This window comes from Solea solea, chromosome 10, assembly GCF_958295425.1.
Source record: "Solea solea chromosome 10, fSolSol10.1, whole genome shotgun sequence".
Lineage (NCBI taxonomy): Eukaryota > Metazoa > Chordata > Actinopteri > Pleuronectiformes > Soleidae > Solea > Solea solea.
In genome coordinates, this window is record NC_081143.1 from 3,100,033 (window position 1) to 3,126,422 (window position 26,390).

The following is a 26,390-nucleotide window of genomic DNA, read 5'->3' on the forward strand; positions in this document are numbered from 1 at the left end:
ACTAAGGAGCCTTTGCACTCGCTGCTGCCGCTGTGTAAAAAACGATAAGGGCTCTCGAGAGTAATTGAGTTAGCACTGCAATAAGCAATTCTATTACTACAGCAAAACACGGCCTCACTGAAATGCATGAGCCAAGACGCCACGAAAAGAAACCCACATTTTTCACACAAATGCCCGCCTCCCTGATGTGGAGAGAAGAGTCAATGGATTTGTTAAGATTGCCAGGAGTTGTGGAGATGGTGGTGTTAGCAAAGAAGAAGATAACTGTGGTAAAAAGGAAAAAGAAGAAGAAGAAGAAGAAGAAGAAGAAGAAGAAGAAGAAGAAGAAGAAGCCAGGTCAGTTCTGTTGTGGAACTACGAGAGACTCTGTCAGAACAGTTTTCTGATTTCCCCTTCATTCATTAGTGCAACTACCAAGAGAGCAGTAAGGGATGAAAAATGTTGGTATAAGAATAATTTTATGCAGCAGATTTTCTTTCTGTGTCTTTTCTCATATAATCATCTTCAGACATTAAATATTTATTTCTGCCCTCAGGTGGGTTGCGGCAAAGAGTTGCTCTCCAGACAAGAATTACTTTTTAAAAGTTTCGACTGTGTCGCGGGGGGGCATTTAAAGGTGCTGTGCCATTTGCAGACATGAACTCGGGATAATGTGAGGAGAACGGAGTCAGGACTGAATTAGCTGGGAGATCGTCTACGTGAGACGCATTCATAACAGCAGTGAGGGGGCGGAGCCCTGTTTGATTATGCAGCAGGCACAACTGTCACCTGCTGCGTTCTCGTGTAAGCTCACTCGGACATTATCCAGAGATTAGACTGAAAATCTCTGAAGCTAATTCTGCAAAATCTCCACATAATGTTAACATTTCAGTGCACGTCTGAAAGCAGCTTTAGAGTTACCGGCTTTTCTATCCCCGTTATTGATCACTTTAAAAAAGAACACTCTGATAAATATCTAAAAGACGGCAGTCTTGCCCTCTGGCTCTGTTCAGTGAGTGGCAAAGAGGCAGAGCAGCAGGTTTTTTCCTATGCAAAGTGTGACAGATTCTTTAAGTCTTTAAGACAGTACCTGGAGGAGCTGTGTTATGTGTAAACTTCAAAAGTCCAAATGTGCTGAACTGGACAGTAATCGTCTTTTTGCTTCCTGTGTCCTCGTGAAAATTCCTAAACTAATGCACAGACAAGGGCGTAGGTTTGTGTATGGACGGTGGGGACATGTGCCCACCAATACTGGGAGAAAGCCTGAGTGTCCAATATTAGAGACCGGGTAATGTGTGAATGTGTGCGAAATGCTGTGAAAGGAGAGCGAGAGTGTGCAAGCGGATTTTATGAGCAGAAAAGTCGCTGCTAGTCACAGAGGAGACGAGAGACAGCGCATGTGGTGATGTGCTGTTCTGACAACACAGCGGTGAGGTTTTAGGTCCCCATTGTCTCTGGCCTGCACTGGGGGGTTGCGGGGCAGTGCCCCCACCAATCTTGTAACCAAACCCACACCCTTGTGCACAGATGAACAAATAAATTCTTTTTTTTACCGTTTTGTTCACCAAACACAGCCCAACTAGGTTTTGATTAACTCTGGTTTCTAAGCCGAATCTTTATGTTCAGATTCCCGATTTATATGTTATTATCTACTGTACGTGTGATTGTATGTCAGCACACAGTTGGTTTGTGTTCTGTCCTAATAGCAGATAACAGAATTATCATATACATTCTGTTATGATCATGTGCTTTGAATAACCCTTTGCATTAACTCAAAGCAATCGCACTCAAGTCTAAAAAAAACATATGTTCATATGCAAAAAGAAACAGCAGCTGTAGGTTGTTGTTCCTGTTCTCACAGTGTATAAAGACAACAACTGTCCTGTGCTTCCATTAAATCAAAAACAAGGTATTGCCTTGTTTTCTTTTGTACTTTTATGTTTCTCACACAACAGGAACGTGATCAGGTGTTGGTGATAAATATCTTAATAAATTGAAAGGTGGACCAAAAAAATGATAGTTTTTATTTGGTTGATACTGACTTCAAATTATCCAGTAGAGTGTCAGACTAACTATTATATTAACCTCACAAACTCAAAGCTCTGCACCCCCCATGTGATCTCACGCTAATGTACTCAACTAAAATGTTGGGACTCTACAGTTTGACACAGTTAATTAATAAGAGCTACTGAAATAAACAGTAACAATGTGAATTCCCTTGGTTTCAAAGCTTTTCGCTCCGTCATGACAGTGACAACGACAGACAACGGAAATCTACTGATCAGTGCCTGTGTTTATTCAACTGTTACTGCACTTACAACTCCCTGCTCTCTAACTGTCAACTTGTTTGCACTTTTAAAACCACTGTTTGACTTTAATTTCTTGTTTGAAATATGTTTCATGTATTTGTATTTGTTATTTTAATAAGACGTGTGCTACTGACCTCTGGGCCAGGTCACCCTTGTAAATGAGATCAATGGGTCTTTCATCTGGTTACATAAAGGTTGAATAAAAAAATAATAAATGGTACTGGAGTCAACAACAACAAAAAAAATCACCTTTTATACTTTTTAAACTCATCTCACACAGAATGTTGGCCACAAATCTGACTCATTCTAGTTATTGAGAATAATGTGTAAACTTGAAAGACATAAAGCTGATAAAAACTTTTATTTTTCTTCCTAAACCTGCCATTATGATGTTACAACAGTGAAAAGTAAAGGACAGGACAAGGTTATCTCTGAAAAAAATGACGACTATCAATAAATAAAGTGTGTTATTCCATATCCAAAGTAATAATGAGAACTGTAATGAATGTTTTCACACATGAGTGCTTAGTATGACACAACAGAGAGCTACTGCTTCCTCTTTATAACAACCCAACAGAAAGCACTAGAGACACAGCTGTCTGTTGCTTTTTTAAGAGACGATTGTCCACAGTGTTCATCTTCTGATGCCGCTACAGATTCCATTATTAAAAGAGCAACACCATCATATGTCCATCCGTTCCTTTAACTGAATTGACCTCGAATCAAAAGCTATAACGAATGTAACCCACAATGAATGAATGAATGGGTGATTTGATGAATGTTTGAGCAGAGAAAGCAGACGAGGACTCGACTTAAACCACCGCCGTTCTTACTCATATGGTTTTAATTGCCTTGCATGGTTTCTAATGCTGTTCTATTACTGTAAGTCAAATTGCCTGCCAAACGTCATTTCTGCTATTCTCTGCTACCCAGTGATTTACACACATGTATATACAGAAGTAAACATCATTACAAAGACAGAAATGTCCAAATGACTAAAAAATGAGCTGATGAAAAACCTCAAAATGTGAATTTATATTCAAATTGAGCGCTGCTTATCTGACCTCAGTGTTAATTTGCAATCTACGAGAGCATGCATTATTCATTATCTTGGCTGAGATGAGTGAACAAAGACACTATTTAAAACAAGCCGGGTCATATTTGCACTTCTTAACAGCAGGGTCAAAGAATTGACATATTGCACAATACATGTGCTTTTATGATAACTTTAAAACAGATTTTTGACTAAATGCCACTCTGGTATTTTTATATGGGGTCAAAGTTCACACATCAATTGTGTTTCTCGGTTCAGACACATTCCCAAATATCCAGTCAGTGTTGGGTTTGTACCAAACAATTTACAGGGATGCGCATGATCTGCTGCACTGCAGAGTGCATTTAGTTATTGTTTGCAAAGTGAAATTGAGTTCCCTCCTTTGGGCAAAGGAGTAAAGCAATTTTGCTTCTCCAAGTTGCAACTACTACTACTCCTCAGTGTAGCCGTTCCACACATACAGTAACTGTTTTAGGGATCGGAATTACTCTGAATCCCTTGAGAGAAATTTGTATCTGCAACGTATCTGCAGATGCAGAAAATGTCTCTGTGGACTTTGAAGAAAACAACAAGTTACAATTGATCTATAAAAAAAGAAAAAAGAAAACTGAACAAATGTATTTGTTGCAAATAGTTTTAACTTGAGAAAAAAAACACATTTTGGCCCAGTTGGAATTTGAGCTACTTCAAAATAACCTCAAATGAAATGGAGGCCACATGAGCAGAGTCGTTTAGAATCCAACTGTACCGCTATTTGCAATATAATTAAACGTAATTATACTGTGAAGAAAATCAAATCTCTTCACAGGTAACCATTGTTGTTATAGACTTATAATTGTATAGAACATAGCTGTGTGAAGGAAAATGCCTTTTTACTGTCATTAATAGACTGAAATAAGTATTAGCACCAACAGAATTATAATCATCACGCACAGAAGGACAAAGGCACATGCTATGTGTCCAACACTATTCAGAATATGCTCAGGAAAAGTCATCTGCAGTGAAATATTGATAGTCCTTGTCTAAATATAGAAGAAACAAGTCAGATGAAGCAACTATGTGGAAAGAAAATGTGTGTTCTCCAATTGTAACATTGTCTTCTTTAAAGATGTGACTCACTGTAACTTCACACTCACAGCAGAGACTCACATCTGCGTGATGGACATCAAATTCTGTTTGACCTGAGTAGAAGTGAAATTGTGTGAGTGTAGTGTGTGTTTGTCTTCTGGGATACACAGTGGTACAGGGTCTAGCATTGTTGCCTCACAGCAAAGTCCCCCAGTTCCTTTCTCTGAGGAGTTTGTATGAACATCCCCTTGTGCCCGTGTCAGCTGGGATTAGCACCAGCTCCGACCCTCGTGTGGAGGATAAAGCAGTAGAGAATGAATGAATGAATGTTTCTCGTTTATGGCGGTTTATTGAGTTCTGTGGTTCTGTACGTAGTCCAGAAGAGCAAGCTTAAAGGAGTCCTGTAACTCTCATAGTAAATAAGAAACGGAGCGTGTGCGTAAATAGTTTTCTAAAAATAGTTTACTTTTAGACATATTATTTCAATTATTCCAAGGTGTAGAAAACATTAATCATTACTTAATGCTTCTGGCCAAAAATGAGACTGGCACATAAAAACCAACATGTTTACCAAAAAGTGTATTCTGTTATCACTGGATACAGACAGACTTATTTCGAGTTCTTGTTTTCAGCTGGATACTGTAACAGAATATTGGCATTTCCAAAGTTCTGTATCCGAATGAGCTTGTTGGAAGAACTCTTGAAAACAGGTTGGAGAGTTTTGGGTTGTATAAATAAAACTGACTGTAAGATTTGTGTTATCCAGCTAAAATCCATACACATCTCTATGCCACGCAAGAAAGCCACAAAAACAAACAAAGGGTTTTCTTGTTTATAGACATTTACAGTGAGTTGATAGTTCATAGTTCATAACCTTTTGGCCAGCTTACGTTTAAAGATAAAAACAGCAAATCATTTCATTCATTTCTTTTGCTCTTTTGACTGCTTCTTAAACAGTGATGCATTTACATTTACAATCTTATTAAATCTGGACATGTCTTCTGACCTATGACCTCAGTCTCTGCCTGCAGTGTTTTATAATGTGAGAGGAAAATAAGTAGCAAAAAGAAACTCAGTTTAAACACAGACGATTATGTCTACGAGCTGATCATTTGGTCAGTTAAATAAACTTCATTTCATCACTGGAATGGTCGTCACATGCCCCCAACTTAAGTGTGTGTGTGTGTGTGTGTTGTGTACAACTCTGATGCACTCGACTAATTATTAATGTGTGCAGACACTCGGGTATTTGTGTGTCTGTGAAAAAAGGACGAACAGATGTGCAGGAGGGAATGTTTATATAAATCATGGCATGTTGTTCAAGTCTTTGAAATAGTGGTGCCACTCAAAGCTCAACTTTGAAAACACACACCTACACACACACACACACACTGCACAAGATTTTAATCAGAGCGGAGCCCTGCTAGTGCTGACCAGGCCAGGGGTTTACTTGGCCAGTGTGTGCATGTCTAATCAAGGATGAGAGGAAGTGGTGACAGAGCAAATGTACCAATTATGCAGGCTGATTGGGCTCTATTCCACTGTGGCAAAAAACAATCTCTCCCACAGCAGATTGCAATCTGACAGCACCAGATGTAATTCATTAATTATACTGATAAAAATGCCTCAACTCCATAAACGTCCACGCTGCTATTCTCTTTTGTTGGTTTGATGTTTTTATGATGAGTTATGGATTTTTCCTGAGGTTGTCTGTTGCGTGTGTGCTCGTGTGTGCTCGTGTGTGCTCGTGTGTGTGTGCAGCTGTATCAAAACAACCTGCTGGTTCTTACAGTTTTCAAGTTACTTTGAGGAATTTTCCATTTTCTTCTATTTTCTTTAGTAAAATAACAGAAGAATAATATTACCTGAGCTGGTACTAAATTGCTCCTCTGAGATGATAAATATTAAGTTGTCAGTAATGGTCAGTTCAAAGCAATACTTCCATCTTTACAACCTCAGGTTTTAGGATCCATCATTACTGCTCATTGTCTTAGAAGCAGAAGCTCTAAGTAAATAATTAAGATATATTTGGATGAATGTGGGTTTAAATGAGTTAATGATGGGAGAAAAAAGCTTTTCAGGCAGAGGTTTTTCAATGCGTTACATATTTCAGCCAACAGGAGTAAAGGCATAGTCTGAAGGGAGTGTGGATAAAGGACTGGGGACCTTCTCACCTTGTCAGAAAGGTTCTTGAGTACATCCTTTAGTCCAGTTGAAGAGTGCTCCTGGGCAGCCTGGAGGAGCTGGTCTGCTAAGCTTGTAATGAGGGGCTGGAGAAGGCTCATGGTGCTGAGTACCTCCTGAGCTTTGGCTGTGTGCTCTGGTGAGTAGTAGATACACTGGTATGCGGTGCTGAAGCTGTGATGGAGGGAAAAAAAACAAAAAAAACTACATCAATTCATGGTTGGCAGACTTTGTCACAGTTGCACGGTCATGGACTGGATTCTTTTGGTTTACGTCGTGTCCACTTGCAAATGGCCAGTAAAAAAACAGGAGGAGACAGTGTGATATCAAACATATCTATAATACCTACATATTGTGCAGATGAGCCTTTAACAAAACAAAACAGAAAAACAAGCAAAACAAAACAAATCAAAATTGAATAAAATGTTATTTTTATAGCACCAATCTAAAGCTTACAATATTAAACAAAACCTTACACAACAAAACATACACATTTAATCCAGTGTATAAGAAGTCAAATATTAAATCAATATGTTGTACAATAAGACCACGAACAGCATCTGTTTTCATAACAGCATTTTTAAATTTTAATGATGCAACACCCTTAGATGCACTGTAGCCGCTCTAAACTGTGGCAACCGCGTCTAAAGATGTTGACCTTTCCTTTCCAGTTTCACTTGCAATATACAAACAAACCAGACTCCAGACAAAATACACACAATGTACTGTAGCTCATCTTTATCAGTTGTTTTTGCTTCCACCTGATGAAAACCATTAGTTACAGAGAGGGATTCACTTGGATACTGATTGAATTTGAGCGACAAAAATCTGCATACAAGGAATTTACAGGCTATAAAAATGACGTTGTGGTTCTGACCTTATGTCATTTTCTGCTGCATTAAAACAAACAGCAGCAACACTTTCCAGGTGCTCATCTCAACTGTTAGATTGGACCTGTAGTGTCACTCCATTTTCACTTTATAAATAATTAATCCCTCCCTCATTTCTAGGGCGCTTTTTAATCTCAGACAAAAACACCTCCTGTCAGTTTTTAGATTCAGGGCAAATCATTACAATCAAACATTCTCCTCGGGTAAAGTTCCTGTGACTTTCAACGAGTTTCCACTGACTTCCTGCCATCGCATGTAAGTGTGACCGAGGTAGTCATTTGCAACCCTCCCAGGTAGTATAGAGTCAGCTCTGCAAGCATCTATGTAGGACAGACCCCAGAGCCGGAGCCTATGGCATAATTGACATAAGAGTGAGAGAGGGTGTGTGTGTTTGTGTGTGTGTGTGAGAACAAAGGGCTGGCGTTACACACTGCTCTGTAGCTCTCTGAATACGTTGCAGCAGAAAAGGCTCTTTTGGATATCACCCTGAGGGAAACACCACTACCTGATGTATCAATAAGTGGTCAAATCTGTAGGTACTAGCCACCAACCATGTCTTTCACTGGTTAACTTTAAAACCTCGGCCTTGTCATTACAGCTAATGAGCCCTCTGGAGGACTGCCACCCACAAGCTCGGAGCTAATCAAAGGAATCGCTACGTGAGACAGAGACACAGTGCGAACAGTGTAAAATACTCAGCAGCAGAGAACGACCCCATTTCTACCCAACAACTTCTCCCCACTTCCTTAACCACACAGCGCCCAAGATTTCAGCCAAGTCTGTAAACCTTGTTAATTCCCCGTGAGCTTCCGTGTGATTTGTTTCACTGAGGTATGCAGAACTGAAGAACATTAAATCCTACCGGAATGCAACAATGGAGATACTCCAGAAAAAAGGCAAATGAGAATATGTTATAGGCGTGCGACTTCTTAACAATTCAATAACAGTCCTGTTGACTCATAAGTACAAATCCAATCCCATTAGGGGGGGACTATGGGACTCTGCAGGCTATTATGAATGTAGGAACTTACCACCTGATGCTAGAGCACAGAATTGATCCCCAGTCACTAAGGCTCAATACAGCAGGGAACCTTAACTGCATTATCAGCAATGCTGTCAGTCCAAAGAGGGTCAACTAAGATGTCAAACCATGCAAAGTTAAAACAGCCTAAATATGTCACTGCAAACTTGATGGAAAAACCAGAAGGGGTGTTGCACACAAGGATGTGTTTGTCATTTCAACCTTGGCTTAATATGTAAATGGAAAATGCTGCAACGCTCTGAGCCAACACTCTCAAAACATTATGCCAAAAAACAAGAGGTGCACACAGTGTAGGAATAAACAGTATTTAGTGCATAAGGAAATAATAAAGACATATTTGGATAAATATGGGTTGAATTGAGCAAATCTCAACAGTTAATGAATAAACAAAACTGCTTTTCATACACATTATATATACCGTGACTTGCTCTATTACCTATAATAATCACAAAGAGATTTTTCTTTTAAAAAAGACAATAAAAGGTTTGGTGGCTCTTTGTAACTTAGCCTATAAGTTTCCTGAAGCAGAGGCACACACAGCAGTACTGGGAATTCTCTTACACTATTGTATACAGTACATGAATGTTTACTGATATTCATTATACGTGAAGCCTGCATGTTGTTTTTATCGATGCCCCGCCTATGTCCCAAGGAAGAGCATTTCTATTCAACTATTTTGTTGTTTTCCCCAAACAAACCACAACAGACTGTGAGGTTTGCCTTTGAGAGTTCCAACTAATACAAGTGACGCACAAGCTAAATGTGTCCGTGCCACAGTAAAATAAAGACCAACAAGCCTCTGATTTCTTGCGGGAACACATGTACTGTATGCAGACTCACCACCTCATGAACAGAGCTCTCTAATGTGGCTACAAATTGCATTTAAGTCTCCTCTCTCAAATATGAGCTACAGTAGATGAAAGAGGCTTATTTGTACAGACTCCATTACATAGTATGCATTAATTATATATTAGGGGTCATTATCTCGGTTAATAGTGAGCAGCATCTAACCACGTCCACCTCTGAGCCAACAGTGGACTGTGCACAGGGCATTTGATGATATTGTTATCAGGCACAAACACCATTTTTTTTGCCACATCTGCCTGTGTGTGTGTGTGTGTGTGTGTGTGTAACTCAAATGATGGATGGATTTTCAAAAAACATTTGAAACTAATTACTAAAAAAAGAAAAATACCCAAAAATTCTCAGCAAATAATAGGGGAAGAGAGTCAGAAAATAATTTTCCATCATATGATAAGTGATGTTTTGTAGAAATCCCAGGAAAACAACACAACAATATTCCGATGCTTCTGCATCCTTGAGGACTATATAGACATGAGCAAGCATATTAAGATGGAGAAATATGGTGGAAAAATTATAATATCAGTCAAAAGTGAAGTAGCACATTAACTTTAGCAGTTGATATGATTAGAGACGTATCTACGGCTTATTTGCATCAACCAATCATTTCGATGATGAATTGTGATGGATACATTAGGAAATGGCATTATTATAACATAAGCTTCAGTGTTTAGCGTGGGTGAAGGATATGCATGGCTCCTCCAGTGCTTCTCATCGCCTCCTCTTTAAAACCACACTAATAGTGTTGTTCAGGTTTTGCTTGTCTGTTTTTTTGTTTTTTTTTAATAAAAAAATTATATGCTGATACATCTAACTGCACATAAAAAGTTATACTCCAATTATGGCACTGATTCTAGGATGCAGAGTTAAGTTTAATATTGGATTTTTATTAGCATCTATCATCCAGAACTGCTTGCACATTCAAAGGTCTTCGCTTTTAGCTAATTAACTCCTTATAAAACAATTTGAAAGATGTCAGGTTTGTTTTCCATCTGAAATGTCTTCAATTTGTGTGAAACGTCTTTTATGTGAGCCAGACCTTCACAGAATCCCAGTTCATGCCATGCAGGGCACGGAGGAGTGCTCTTTACCCATTTTTCCAGTAAAACTTTCAATATTTAGCATCAGTTTACTGCATGCTAAAATATTGTATTAACAATTTAAATATGAAGAAAAACAAAACTTTTTATTTAGAAAAAAGCACTGTAGATGTTTTTTTTTTAAAATTGAACAGTATAAAACCTATTTAAAATAACATTTGTTTGAGTCTTTGTCTCAATGTGCAAAAACAGGCCAAAAAATGGAAATTTATGTACAGGCGTTTTTCCAACTCTCTCCTCTCTTGTGACAAAGACGCTGATTCGCCGGCTTCCTGCGACAGCGCCAGTGAAATTACAGTCGTAACCTCACGTTGGCTTTAACTTGCAACTTCTCAGCTTTCAGAAACTTTTTCCGATTGCGTAATTGCACAATGCGCAAACATGATTTTAAGTTTGCACAAAGTGGGCAGCTGTGACATTTCTGATGCTTGTACAATTGAACGCAGCCCCTCACTGGGATATGAAAATGAAAACAATGGAGGCCACTAGATGTTCCACATCTTCAGGGGTAATATTTAAATGTATCTGGCCTTTGAGGCATATTTGGGCTGGTACTATATTTTCACATGCAACTCTTGTGAGGGAGTATTATTTTCCTCTAAGGTGAAGCTCCTCCAGACTCCATTACACAATGTCAGTACATCATTGTAGTGAGAGGAATGCTTTTAAAAAGAATTGCTGGCAGACTCCGCTGATAATGTATGATAATGGATTCTTCTTAATCCCACCTCATTTCTATTTGTGCCCCAAGTGCTCTGTGCGCCTCTGGCAATAAAAACAGAGGTTTGCTGCTGCTCCCTCTGCACAATACATGCACTGTACGAGTGCTGCACCTGACTGTGCTTTGCACCTGCTCTTTGATTCATGAAAGTATCACACCCTCATTTTCTTATCATGCAAGATTCACACAGACAAATGACACTGGATCTCCTGCAGAAGGGATCCACAGGCTTCTATTTACATATATAGTGCTTAACAAATGTACCTCATATCACCACTGCCCTAAATGAACAGCATTGTAATGGTTTCTGTAATAGTTAATACACCAGTATGTAGACACTCTTTAACCGAAATGATATTTTTAATGCTAAAATATAATTATATTGTTATCCATGAATTTTCAAATGTACTGTTTCACAAAAAATACTAAAGCACATTAAGATGTCAAATAATAGTTGTATTTCTGAACAGAAAAAATTGTTTCAGTGGTTGAATGTTATGCTTGATTAATTTCTGACTTTTCTGCCGCTTCAAATTTGGGTATAAAAATGTGAATCCAGTTTGTTATTTGCCAAATAAATAACAATAACAGTTTTTGAAAGATTTATAAAACATTGATGTGTTCTCGTTTGTCTATGACAGGAGGTCTAATAAATGTGTTAAGCACTGTACATATTTTAATATCTGAAAATATGAGCATGAAGTATAAGATGCATAACCAATAATTCAGACTGATTCATGTTTCTTTTTAGCAGGTTCTTTTTCTCCTGTCCAAGCTTTGGGATAAGATGGACATTGAGAGTTTTCTCTCATCCATAAATAATGTATGTTAACATAGACAGAGTTATCTTTCCTTTCCCGACGGTATCGACTCAAACTCTGTTGTAGGAGAGAGTCTTGATCTGTCTGTCTGCGTGTGAGCAGCATCAGGAATCTGTGCTGTATACAGATCTTATAGATCTAATAAATGCAAATGTGAAAGGACAACTGATGCTCATTGAGTTAATTGTTTCCTCGTTTGGCCAGTAATTCCAGCCATGGTCTCAAAAGATGCTCTTTTTTCCATCACATGCTCAGACATTAGTGGGACTCAACAAAATTGGAGAAGACTCCAGTTTACTGACAGATTACTGCAACTATCAGTGTGTCCAGGATGAACTTTATCCTTGGCCTTTCCTCTGTGATCAATAGAAATTGGTTATAACGTAATGACGGGGAGAAAATTGCTCTGCCCAGAAGCCTAATTAAGCCAACATCTCCAGTGCATGGCTAATTAATGGAGCAGAGAAAATTAATGAAGAGTTTGTGGCCTGCTGCTGACAGCCAGCAGGAGTAAAATGCAGCTAAGTCAGCAGAGTGCTCTGCAACACTGCAGGTGACTGCCAAGGCCTCCTTCGTCATTTCAGCAGCACCCTGTAATCATAGTTTTCGCACCAGGCCACTGCCACATGGCTACAGCAAAAATATACAGATTGCTTTGGAAAAATGTTGGAAGATCTGATCTAAAGCCAGCTTCTTCTTTTTCTTTTCAACTGCAAACACCCATCTGCTGTGGAATCCTCTGGGCACTGATCTGATGTCACTTCACAGTTAAACAGCCATAGCTAGTCTCCGTAATTCACAGACAAGCTAGAAACCCTGATCTGAGACCAGATAAGCCTCAAGGCTACTGCCAGCATCTCTCTGCATCATCTAAAGAACCAGAAGCAGGTAAAAACTAAAAAGCTGCAGTCTTTAGCATGGGGTCTCAATCAGTCCCAATGTCTGGTTCGTTGTTCACTCAAATGGTATTATTTTGTGGTAAAACATGTTATTAGTCACAATACATCTGCTAGTTCTGCTTGATCAGGAGGCAAATTTACAGAGTTCAGAGACACATGTCGAAAGCATGGGCTCCACCGCACAGCTCCCGTACCATTAAGGTACATCACACCTTACAAACAAAGCCAACTAGAAAGTTAATAGCTTTATATTCTACTACACACACACACACACACACACACACACACACACACACACACACACACACACACACACACACACACACACACACACACACACACACACACACACGCACATTTTAGTTCCATAAAATCTTTCTCCCAAAAAGTGTGTTGCATCATTATGCAGATTAGCTGAATAATTCAACAGAGGCTGTTAATGAAAGATTAGACCACCTCAGCAAATCCACAGCTATGTCTATAGGGTTCAATTAAAAACGGATAAAAATCCAGTGACTTTTAAAACAGCCATTTATGTGGGACTGTACACATTAATGAAAGATAAATGCTCTTGCCCTGTGTGTACATGTGCAGGGTTTCTGAAGGAATACTAAGTGTAGCTATTGATTAAACTCTTTGCTGGCCCATCCTGAGAGACAAACTACATTGCATACTCTGGTCATTGCCAAGTTTGGCCAATGCAGGTTTTTAATGGATCTGGAAAGAACCCTCCTCCCCTTCTCCCAGTGTCCAGGGAACAAAGACAAATGGTTCTTTTATTGCCCTCCTGGTAACACCTCTGAGCTCAGGTTTTCTCCCCTTTCCTCAATCCTTTTCCGTCTTCTCTTTGATGAATTAATATCACATTGAATAGCCCAGTCTCACATTTTGCCGATAGTTCCCTTTTTAATCAGATGTGATTACAAAGGCTGTGTCTGACGTGCACGCAGAAATACTGTGTGTGAGTGTGTGCGTGCGTGTGTGCGTGCATGCGCGTGAATCTTTCCTGTGCTGAAACAGGTCAACTTGCAGTGCAATTAAATGCTTCTAACCTCGACTACAGCACAGAACTCTATTCACACTGAACAAAAACCTTCCAGGCTAAATATTGGATCAGACATTTGGTGCATGCAAAATCAAATCAAACCATTAAATCGCAAATGTGCTTAATATAAAGTAAACGCACACTGTCATTACAATTCACAGAGTTTATTTCCATTTCTGACGATGACTGACAAATGACTACATTCCAGGTCAAACATGGATAAGGCTCAGCACGGGCCGTAGTCAGTTAGTGAGGCGGAAAATTGGAAAATTTAAGCTACAGTGAGTGATTAGCTAAGTCAAATATGAGACAAAAAGCTCTGTCTCCCCAGTGAATTCTTTCTCAAGTCTAATCTTTTATTCAAAGAAAATGATTTCACTTCAGTGGATTCTTCAAAAATATTCTAACCTCATTCTAGTTCATGGTGGGAGATAAAACTGACCGTCATCTGCAAATGCATTTGTGCACTTTGGCGTAAAGAAGTCGTTTCTTTGCTCCTCACTATCAGCAAAGCACTTCAACTATTTTCCTATCAAGTTATCCATTTTATACTCTCACCTTACTCCTCTCCATCTCCCCCTCTTTTCTGAGCTGCAAACTCTGTAACTAATTGGATCTGGCATGGTCTGTAATGACTTTGCACTCCATGGGGAGCTTTGGGAAAAATCACCCTTCATTTTTTCTGGCATCACTCAAGTGACCACATACTGAATTCCAGGGACGTGTACCTCAATCCTAAAGCAAAAAGGAAAATCTCAGATTTGAAGAAGGGATAGATGGCACCTTTAATCATTGCATGTGTGTATTAATAAATCCTCAATTTCTAGTACATTTGTCATCTAAAAATGGTTGTTTTTCAGGTCAAGGACTTTTTTTTACACACATACACCAATTAGTGATAGTGAATTTGTCCTCTGCATTAAACCCATCCTTATTACACATCTGTGCCCGGGGAGGAATGGGGGGATTGCTCAGGACCACCTTACTTGCATGCTTATTGTATTATAATAGTTATCCAGGTGCATCTCATACATTTGAATGCTTTGTATTAAAAATGTTACCACCAACCATTAAGTGAGCAAAAATGTGTTTTTTTATTGTCATTCTTAAAACCTTGCATTGAAGTATGAGCTCCGGCAAGCAGCAGGGAAGTGCTAGAAAAATGTTACCATACAACGCAACTAGGAACAGCTTGCCAGAGGAAAGAAAAACAGTGCAGGAGAACTCATCAAACCTTTTCCATCTTGCCCGTTGCCTGCAGTCAAACTGAGCTGTCAGATGAAGTGGAGCTCCTTTCTAAATTCAGCACGGCTTGGCTGTAAGTAACTGCATGGGGCTTGGAAAATCAAGTCCACAGGCCAGTGACAAATTTGTCTGTCACTTACAATTATGCCCAAGTTAAATTCTTTTGTCAATATAAGCCTGTTTCCACCTCAGCATGTGTCTTGTATTCAATCCCCCATTCCTGCTCCACAACACGTCTGCATGCTGTACAGGTTTGTATTCCCTACCTCTTTTTCTCTGCTTCGTATCTGCTGAGGAGACGCTGCAGACCGCCACACTTGAAGCCCTGAAAATGGGCTGCGGGGGCACCGACAGTGATGATGTCATAGAAAGCATCTGTATAATGAGACAAAGAAAAGAGAAAGAGAAAAAGATGTAATTAAAGAAAAAATACTATCAAAGTAAAGTTTTTCAACTCCCATGAGCCCTCCTCTCTCTTTACTTATCCTTTGAAACATATTTCATACAGTAACTTTCATATATACACAAATGGCAGCTATGCCATATGAATGCTCACAGAAAAACCTCACTGCATTATTCTGCAGTGAACTGGTGTATTTGCTTTCTCCAGCTATCTCTTGGTTTTAATATAGCAGTGGAACCATTTTACACCAGAAGGACGGCCAATGTCATACCGGCGCCAAAAGTAAATACACATTTCGCAGAAGGCTAGGTGAACACAGCGGTGACTAAAACAAAACAAAAAAAGCCTTGTTTTTGAATGAGTAATGAATGAGGCTGACAGCTGAATCAGTAAAACAGCAAAGAGGTAAAGTGGGTGGACAGGGGAATATGGGGGTGCATATTTGGGGGGGGATTTATTAACAGGTCAGTTAATGAACACCAAGGAACTGTGTAAGAAAACACAAAAAAAAGAAAGAAAAACACTTTAATGTCACAACACAGCTCCAGTGTGTTACCACAGAGATGTGAATGATGTGACAAGCAACTCCAAACCTCCGAACACCACCACGATAGACCAACGGTGGTTAAAAGTTGGACATTTGCTTCTGCCCACTGTTTCCATTAATTATCCCTATGTTTTGTCATGAGGCTCCTTGTCCACCACATGTTTGGCCCCTGGAGTCCAAGCCCTTGTAATTGCTTCACCCACAGCATAAGTACACCGGAATATAATGGTGAGTTTCAGGACATCAAGCACAATGACCAATTTGTGCTTGATTCGCCTGCTATTCCTCTCACAGGCACCATCTTTTTCTCAGTAAATCACCGACTCAACAAGCTTCACTCTTAAAGGAAAAACTGATGGTGGCAGCCAGAACAAGACTGAGTATAATTCATATTTAACCCATTTCATAATCCTGCCTTACACTGACAATTTATATTTTTACTTGACCCAGATGAGTGCTAAACGATGCTTCCAGTTCAACTTTGGCAAGCTGAGCTTTTTGGGCTGAAAATAATTTGGAGATGAGAGACAATAAAGCCATTACCAGCAAAATAAATGAATACTTTTTGAGCTCTAAGTGTTTTCTCCCCCTACTTTCCCATTACTTGCTGTATGATCAATGGGGAAAAAAAGAAAATGGATGGTTTAGTGTTGTTGAGTGGGTTACCAAACTCAAGGAAATGCATCACTTCAGAAAATCAAATACAGCCATAGAGCTATCGATTACAGTTGGAAAGTGAAATTCAGCTTTATTAAAGAGCTGGTTCATGTTTTTTCCCCCGACTGATTGCAATCATTTATGTGTTTTTCCATTTTTCAAATCGCATAATGTGTTATTCAGACTGAATGGCCATTTTGGTGCAACTACTCTGTTACTCTTTATTATTCACAATGGCATGTTTGTTGTTTGGAGGAAAATCATAAAATAAATAATAAATAAATACATCATGAAGCAGCACAGACTGCAGCTCTCCAAAACATTTTCATCTGAAACTGAAAAGCAAGGTGCACCCAATATACTGCTACCTGCACGTGTTATTGTGCAGACGGGTAAAAAGCTTCTGTTCCTCATGTCATTTCATGATGTGATAATATTGGTCGATTTTTGGACAATTCATAACAAAAATAGAACCTGCCTTTATTAATGACTGCAAGTAGATTTAATTTTTCTTCTATGGATATAGTGAACAACAGGTGAGATGCAGACAGTATATTATATGCAGAAAAAAAAGGGGTAAATGACATAAAACAAAGGGGATGTTGTGCGTGTATGGTTGTGGGTCACCAAACAGTGTGTATCCTTTAAGTGTGTAACTTCAGCTTCTTCTGCAGTATGGAGTTTACTCACAGAGGGCCTGTTCAGACTTATTCATTTCACATCTACAGTATAAGCCTGACTATATGTTCTCAATCACCTCCTGTGACCACACGCTCTCACATCTCACTTTCCTGCTCAGCACGCTAACACATACTAGTCATGTCGCCATTTCTATCTGAGAAAACAAAAACACGTTTGGTTCATTGTGTCACTGAAGCGGCTCAGAGGATGTCAGCTGAGTTGGTCATGGGAGCTGATTCATGTAAAAAGACTGTAAAAGTACAGTGATTTAGGAGATGTCAGTCTCTAATGCATCCTGACAAAACAAACCAGACCCAAACACACAACCACCAACATTTCTGGGGGAAAAATATCTCCTGTGAAAAAGGTCTTTTACACCAAGTTTATTCAATACATGCTCGATCATTACAATCGCATGTTGTATGAAGTAAACTCACTGACAGCTCCAGTCTTAGTCACATTAATCTAATCCAAAAAACAACAAAGCTGGTCTTAGTACAGACTTTTGTACAGTACTAAATCTATATACATTTGGTCGTTCACTTTTCCTCTAACCATCGAGTTCACACAGATATCACAGATATTCTGAGACCGCAGTTAGTTGCTTTAACACACTGGGACGATTCCAGGGCAGTAACAGACTCTGCCTGCCAGAGATCAGCAGTGGAGGAGACAGCCCAGTCTTCCTCTCGGCTGAAAGAAACGCTCGGGGATTCATTAGTGTATTGTCTGACTTTCCTAGGCCAAGAGATATCTCACCTTTCAGCCTAGGTGACGATGAACCAACCTGTCTGAGTCCGCCGAGCGCCCCAGACAGATGGAGATGTCAGGCATGGAATTACAACCACATTTGTCTGGTGTGTTGTGGAGGATTTTAGGTTTCTGGTGGACAACCAATTCACCTCAATTCACGTGTTACTGTCAGTAGCACATGTGAAATAATAATAGGTCTAAGACCAGGTTTATGGCAGTTAGTGTAATACCTGTTTTCCTGGGGCACGTCACCCGCATCCTCTGGGTGTGCAAGTTTATTGGGATGAACTCCAGAGATTTCTGGGCTTTGCAGCAGCTTGGCTTGAATGACCGACCTGGAACAACAGGGAAACAGAGTTTGTCATTTTGCAATAAAACATAAACGTGTTGGGAAATAATTGAAGGTAGACACATCCCTGTGACAGCATCGTGTATTACTGCAAGCTCTCATCATCACCTTTCCATGACTTCCTCCTCATTGTCTTGTTCATGTGTTTTTGAAGAGAGGAACGAGACACAAGCTGTAGGTCTTTGATTTTCCCACGAAAAGATAATCTTTGTGCAACTGAATGACTTGAGAGCTTTAATGACCAATTCATCGACACACGGGAATCTGTCAAATAAAATAACAGCTAATTACGTTCCACTTAACTTAGAGCTTAAGTGGAAGTATAGCTGCAGTGCAGATTCAATTGTACTTGTGTGGACATTTTCACAACTTAATTGCTCTAATATTCAAAGTAAAAGTGAGTGACTGCGTAATAAGTACATGCTTTCAAAAAAACCTGTGCAATGTTTCAAATCATTAAGAACAATTTTATCCAGCTCCCTCAAAGAAACCAAACCTGTAGCAGCAAAAAAAATAATAACATTTTGGAAATAGTAAACTGCAAACCACTATTCAGGTTATGGTTATACTTCATATACTTATCAAGCTATTCTGGCTGTAATGATTCAAGCTAAATCATTTAACATATCTACATAGATCAGGTAGAGAATGTGTCAATTAGAGATTAACAGGCATCTCAGACGTAGCTCGCTTTCAATCAGTGGCTTGAAACATCCACTAATAGGCCTTTAAGCACAGGATTTTATGCCCCTATCAACCACTGCTATGCTCAAAATGTCCAATTAGAAATGTCCTGCCAAATGATAGGTATTTGTGGCTTAGAGTTAAGCTCAAAATCACTCTCTGACGCTGCATGCTTACTGCTCAAACCTAAAATATGTAAAAAGGCTTGATGAGCCTCTTTGAGACAAGGCTAAGCTTTTAAGAACACTCAAGCAACAGAGGGATGTTGTTGTATCTGTAATTCACTTACAATGAGAATATTCACAACTGGTCCATCATATTACAAAATTTCATCCGATATAAAACCTTTGATTGAATCACGACAAAGACAAAACAAAACTGCCAATAACCAATAAAAACAGCTTTAGTGCATGTTTTCCAGCTCATGGGTGATGAGTTATAGAAAACACTGATTGCATGTGCGGTATATTAAACAATGACATTTAGTCATTTATTTAAATTATTTGCCGTCATGCTTGACTAACTGTTGGATAATACTTTTGTTTCCTGCCTCTCACCTCTTCTCTCGTGTGTGTTGTTAGTTTGTACTTGGCTGGTTCTCTATTGTCTGACTTTGAAGTTAAGTACTCTGCATCTCCCTGTGTCATTTTGCTAATAACTGCTTTTCATCTCCGCTCATTATTACTTGCTTCTCTGTATGTCACGCTCAGCCTGCCATGCTACGATGGCGTCTTTGTTTGGATACCTGCCTGTGATTAAAAAAGACTTACAAAGACCTCCTCTATTATTGTTACATATCAATCCTTCTGGGAGAAGCATTGGAAATCTGTTATCAAATGGCTGTAATATGCGACCGAAAATCAGCAATAGAGCTTCTTCATTGTAATGAACAACTTTAACAAAAAGAGAAAAAGAGATTATGACAGCCTTTTGGGACAATATGTAGCGTGTGTGTGTCAAATTCAATAACTTTTACTTTTCACGGCCAGAGAAATAAAAGCACATTATTAAATCTAACATGAATTTCTTTCTTTTTTTAGTTTTATAGATATTTACAGCACCATCCATCTGTAATCTCGACTAAACTGCAAATGTTTCTTGGTATTATGACTATCCTTTCTTTATCTTCCAAATCCAATCTAACGAAGTGGGTTCAAACTGCAATATGAATCCTCGTCAGAGAGATCATTCCCATCTTCAGTCTGTCTCTCAGGTTCTGACTGTCAATGTGAGCTTATTTGTCCTAATCTTCCTCACAACTCAGGCTAAAATCACACAGAGACTGCATCAAGGTTGACTGCTCTTTCTTAGTCACTTATTTATTTCCTATTGGATAGTATTGGTTTTTAATGATCTTGTTTTCCTTTGTGTGTGTGTGTGTGTACCTTGTATTGTGCAGTCTGCTTAACAACTCGTGGAGCTATACAAACAAGCCCAAATAACAAAACTACATTTTAGCAACATGTCCAAAAAAACCTCAACGCACAAGTACCAGTATTTGTAAGCAACTTTACAGAAAAACAAGCCCAAAGTCGCTTATACATAATAAGTGGACTTGGCAACTGTGGTCAGAACCCCAGTATTACAGAGGCTCGACTCACACTCAGTATAGATAGGGAAACAATGTTACCTGCTGGCATGTTGGCCAAACATGAAACTAAATGAAATAAATAATAAAATAAATCCACAGCCTCTCCATAATGTGACGAAACAGAAGCAGATAACACACATGACTCAGCTGGAGCTTTTATTTTTATTTCATGTGTTCTCACTGTGTCGTCAGATTTGCTGCAAAATGTAAACAGATGCCACTTAAAACCACTGGACAATTAATGGACTGTTATTTGTTTTGTTATTTTTACAAAAGGAACTTTGTTGCAACTCTTTCCTTTGCAGCAAGAAGACCTGGGTTTGCGCCCTGGTCATAACAAGGGCCTTTCTGCATGGAGTTTGCATGTTCTCCCTGTGTGTGCGTGGGTTTTCTCCAGGTTCTCAAGTTTCCTTCTACAGTCCAAAAACATACAGATAGGCAAATTGGAAAGTGAAGTGTGAGAGTGAAAGGTTGTTTGTCTCTATGTGGCCCTGTGATGGACTGGCAACCTGTTCATGGTAGATAATGAAACATATAAGCCCGAAGCAAACTAATCATTTGACTAGCTGGATAGTAAACACTGTTACCAATTTAATAAGGTTGAGATTGATTGAGAAATCAATTGAATACCATTTTTTTTCCTACACCCAACCCTCGAGAGGAGCTGTTGTGTCACAGCAGATGGAAATACGTGAGTGAAAACAGGTTCTTGCTCTTACAGGTGAGCACTGAACATTTGAGAGTCATGATATTATTTGTATGGATTGTACATTTAAACATAAAATAGTCTTTTTACAAACTATTTTTTTCACTATCACTGCAGCGTGGCATACGTATACTATATATTCCCCACTCACGTTCTGGTGACATGACATTAGTGGTGCACTCCTCTCTTTAAAGCCTGTACTGATATTTATGTGATATTTTGGATTGTATGTTTTTCCATGTCTGATATCCCCTCCAGTAATTTTGCCCAGTATTGGACTGACACCATTAATGACTGTCATGGTAGCATGTGTCTGTGTGTTTGGTACAGACAAACACGAGGCATTTAATAATTCAAACCGTACTAAGTGTGCCTTTCTGTTACTCGCATATCTGATGTCCACTCGATGTTGACAGCTTTATTGCCAAGACATGCAAACTGTGAGAGGTCCCACTGGTTAAGTGATGTGAACATGTTCTCAGCAGCCATGTTAGCAGCTCTGTGAGGCTGCACTCACAGGCACAGGCACAGGCACAGGGAGTTAGAGTTCAATGCTATTATCAGTCTGCTGACACATTAAGCTCAATGCTACCACGCTAATGTTCAGTGGGACAGAAAAAAAAAAAGAAAAACTCTCGACGTATAATGTTAGTGCAGATTTGTTCATGCAGTCGGAGTCAAACTGGTCTCTTTAGTGCACCTCATCATATTTCTGTGCTAGGACGAGCTATTTCTAAAGGTTAATATTCCAGTCAGTGGCTCAGCTGTCATTCCCGCTCAGTAGTGTCTCACTGAAGGCTGCGCAGCTCTGGGGACCTGACTAATCGAGCAAGTGACTGTTGTAGGTTAGATGAATTAGCCATATCAGATCCCCATCTGTCTGCCCAGGTGGGCTGGCGTTGTGACAGAAGGGCTGGATGCCAGCAGTACTGACCAACATCTGGTCAGTATCTCCTCTTTTTATCGTTCCTGTCATTTCTTTGCTCTTGGCCACATCTCTGTACTCCTTTCATTCCTTCACAAGACAAACAACCAATATCCTTAGCTTTCAAAGGCATCTGCCTGGGGTGCCTGCGAACACGCTGAAAAGAAGAAGAAAAAAAGAATAACCCGACTAAATCACAGACTGCAACCACCACCAGTGGAAAAACATAGTCCTGTAAGTGTCAAGCCTGTCAAATCAACGTAGGGATTGTATCTTCATGTTCCTGTGATGCTGAGAGCACAAAAGCCTCTTTGAATTAATCCACAAAGTGGACACATGCTGCGTTAACCGTGGAATCAGTGTGAGAGTGGGTGAACTAGACACGTCAGTCATGTATATAGATGTCCTATTTATTCCTGTTAAATGTTGGTGTAATACTTTTTAGAACAAAAACAGACAAATCAAGCCTTTCCTCCTTCAGTCCAAACTCACACATTCCCTTTTAAACGTTATAATAGGAAGTTACTGTCGGCTACTTTTATGAACTGATAAATGAATGCCTGCTGTCTTTTGCTTTGTTCCTCATGTGTAATATTTGTATTTCGTGTTTATTTGTTGTTAACGTAGTTGTCCAGCTGCATGTACTGTATAATGCTGCTAAATGACCTCATCTTGTCAGCAAGATTTTGGGCTTAATGTGACTTCCTTGTAAAAAAAATGAATGTCAAATAAAAGTTTAAAGTTTTTAATCTTAACTGCTGTCACCTGAAGAATAAGCCTTAGCCTGTGCACAGCAGAACATCTTTACCTGGAGGCAACAGACTGAAGAGAATACTGACACACACACACACACACACGCACAATTACACACAGAGTAAGACACGAGCTATCATGTCCAATCGTTCTTGTTATCTGTTCACTGCCTTCATCTACGATGTTTAGCTCTGGGCCTTAAGCTGCAGTTGTCCCACAGGTGTCAGATGTGTGCAGAGAAGTGCAGGAGACACTGCAGGTCCAACAAAGACCATGTTGACGGGATTATTTGTGTGCCTTGAATTTGGTGTCTTGTAAACAATAGCTGTAAAGGATGATTAATTCATGAATGGAGAACCGTTATTAGAGCATCGGAAGTATTCGCTGAGGTCAGCTCATCATTAAAAATGGATAAGGAACGTGAACATGAGGACAATTCTCTGCTTCTCTCTTCTTCCTACCTGCTGTGTCTTGGACCTTGTTTTCCCATTTTACATTTTGAAAGTAAATAAATAAAACTAATGCAAAACCTATAAAGTGTGTACAGATCACAGATTCGTAAAAGTAGGCTCCAGGCTCTCTTACAGCGGATTAAAAGACATCCAGACTGTGAACATTTCGGTGCACACAGAACGTACATACAGCTAATAAAACACTGAAGCCAATCCTCATATTGGCCATTTGTTTAGCTGCGGTAATTATCTTTTCAGTCCTTGTTTGTCGGTCTTCACTTCCCCTGATCTTCACACTCAGCTCTCCACCTTTTGTAATCATACCAGCTATCAATAATTCATCCGCGCCAGCTTATGCACCCGGCTTGTTTTTCCTCTGTCATCCTTCTAAGGTAATGCAAGAGTGGATTAAAGAGGTGAGTTGGCTGAGAGCTCCTCCATTTACTGCAACATCTACGCCACACAAGGATCTTGTAAGGAACCATTATAACCAACACAATATTATCTATTGTCCGCTGCCCTCAGAGGCCCACCGGCAGTGCACAGGCTTAACCACCGTCATCTGTTATCAAGTGGGTGAAGCACAATGCACACAAACATAATTAATGTCTCATTACGGGGATAAAAGTAAATCAGAGTAAAATCAACTCCCATAACGTTTGTTTATCCATAGCAGGCAAATGTAGGAGGAGATAATACAAATATCATCCATGACCATTCTGCTTTTCCTGTTAAGGGACACGAGTGTATTACAAACACCTATCAGCTATTTTATAACTGTACAATAAATATAAATGTACATATTACACTTAAATCCTGTGTTATTGGGTGATTTTTATTATTGCTGGTGTTATTATTCTGCCTCTCTGTCTTTGTAAAGGAGCACAATGTAATATTATTGTACGCTGCATCCTTCACCTTAAAATGGGCTCTGTCAGACCTGACTGAGGGAGCGATTGTTTGCATATAGCGACTGTGCAAACAAGAATTCAGTTTTGTCATTTTTGCATCCCATCCTGTTTGCAGGCGTTTGGCTTTATTAGCAGAATGTTGTTGTTGGCTCCGTCGGTCTTGACCTAGAACAAAGCACTTCCTGTGCGCACTGCGGGAATGTCGTGAGATCTAAACACAGCTATACTGAAAATATAGAAGCTACATGGAGCTGAGCGGCTTCATCAGCATTACGTGACCTCTTTTCATAAGGATTTAAATGTATATATTTAAAAGTTACACACCACCGTTTTAATCTACAATCGTAAACAGAACAAATAAAACCAAATGAACTATCCGTGCCACATGTTCAACGTGTTATTGATGAACGTCAGTGGCAAAATATGAAACAGCCCAATTACTTTCTATGTTCACATTCAAGCTGCATAGATTAATTAGATGATATTTGCATAAGTAGAACACAGAGTATTTGTAAATGAGACGCAGTCATCATGTTTTGGTTCTGAACCAGTTTGTATATGTGCTGCAAACTGCGTTGCTATGGAAACTCTGACACAAAGTAGACAAAGGATGATCCCCTGAGTTAGCTTTCCATTGACACAAATCTCCCAGAATCTGCCCCTCAAGTCAAAGCTGTCCTCTCTGTCTAGAATTAACTTGACAGAGTTGGGGGCAGTAAATTATTTTCAGTTATGATCAAATTATTACAGAATCAACATGTGCCGGTTGCAGGTTGGGCTGCAGGCGAGTTCGCAGACATGACACGCTGTACTTCTTTAATTTCCCCCACAATGTAATAATGACTTTATACTTAGAAACCACAAGCGAGACACTTCTACCACCATTTATGTTTTAATTAAAAATAATGTTTTACTATGTAGACTGGCGACCTGTCCAGGGTGTACCCCGCCTTTCACTCTATGTTTTACTCTAGCTGGGATTGGCACCAGCGCTGAGGATAAAAGTGGTAGAAGATGGATGGTTTTACTCTGTAAAGAAGACATTTGTTGAGCTGATAATGTACAGTGCCATACGCCAACCTCTGCCAGTCGTTCTCCTTATGGCGTATTTCCACTGGCTCTACTCGCCTCGGCACGGCACGGCACGGTTTAGGTTGCATCTCCACTACAAAAAAGTACCTACTCAACGTTGGTGGAGACATCGCTGCACGGCTGCGTGAAACTGTGGTGACTTTGTTTTATACGCAACACACACACACACCCACACACACAATAAAGGGTGACTCCATTTATTACAAAACTAACTCTAAAGTTAAAGTTCGATTTTTTTAAATTAACCTCACATTTAGAGGAAACTAGATGAGGAGTCATGACACATATGAGTGGACACAGTGGGACGGGTGACATCAACCTGTGTTCAGGTTTCAAAAACTGCTAATATCGTGCTAAGTCAATCTTTATACACAGGTTGTGGCTCCATGCTGTGCTTTCTTATAAAATACAGTGCAGTTCCCTTTCTGAGGCAAATAGACAAAGTTTTCCTGTAAGAGAAACAGGATCCAATCACAAGGCTCATAATATGACATTAATGAACAAATACAGTCCACAACCGAGGACACTTCTGTCTGTCTCAACGTCAAACTAGGTGGGGGATGAACAGCACTCAAGAAAACCAACAAAGGGGTTCCTCTTTTTATTTTTAAGTGTGCTTGCTGTTTCCATGGTAACCACATTTGCACTGAAGCAAGAAGCAACACTTT

At 39.5% G+C, this 26,390-nt stretch overlaps 1 protein-coding gene across 8 annotated transcripts in view; it reads right to left on the reverse strand.

The window, feature by feature from the left end:
- inpp4b (inositol polyphosphate-4-phosphatase type II B) overlaps positions 1-26,390 on the reverse strand; it is a 254,171-nt gene that overhangs the window by 15,663 nt on the left and 212,118 nt on the right. For all 8 annotated transcript variants that reach the window (XM_058640949.1, XM_058640948.1, XM_058640950.1 and 5 more), the window contains 3 exons: positions 18,490-18,594; positions 15,485-15,593; positions 6,585-6,768 (listed from right to left, as the gene is read on the reverse strand). In XM_058640949.1, the coding sequence (XP_058496932.1) occupies positions 6,585-6,768; positions 15,485-15,593; positions 18,490-18,594 (398 nt within the window). The remainder of the gene's footprint in view (positions 1-6,584; positions 6,769-15,484; positions 15,594-18,489; positions 18,595-26,390) is intronic.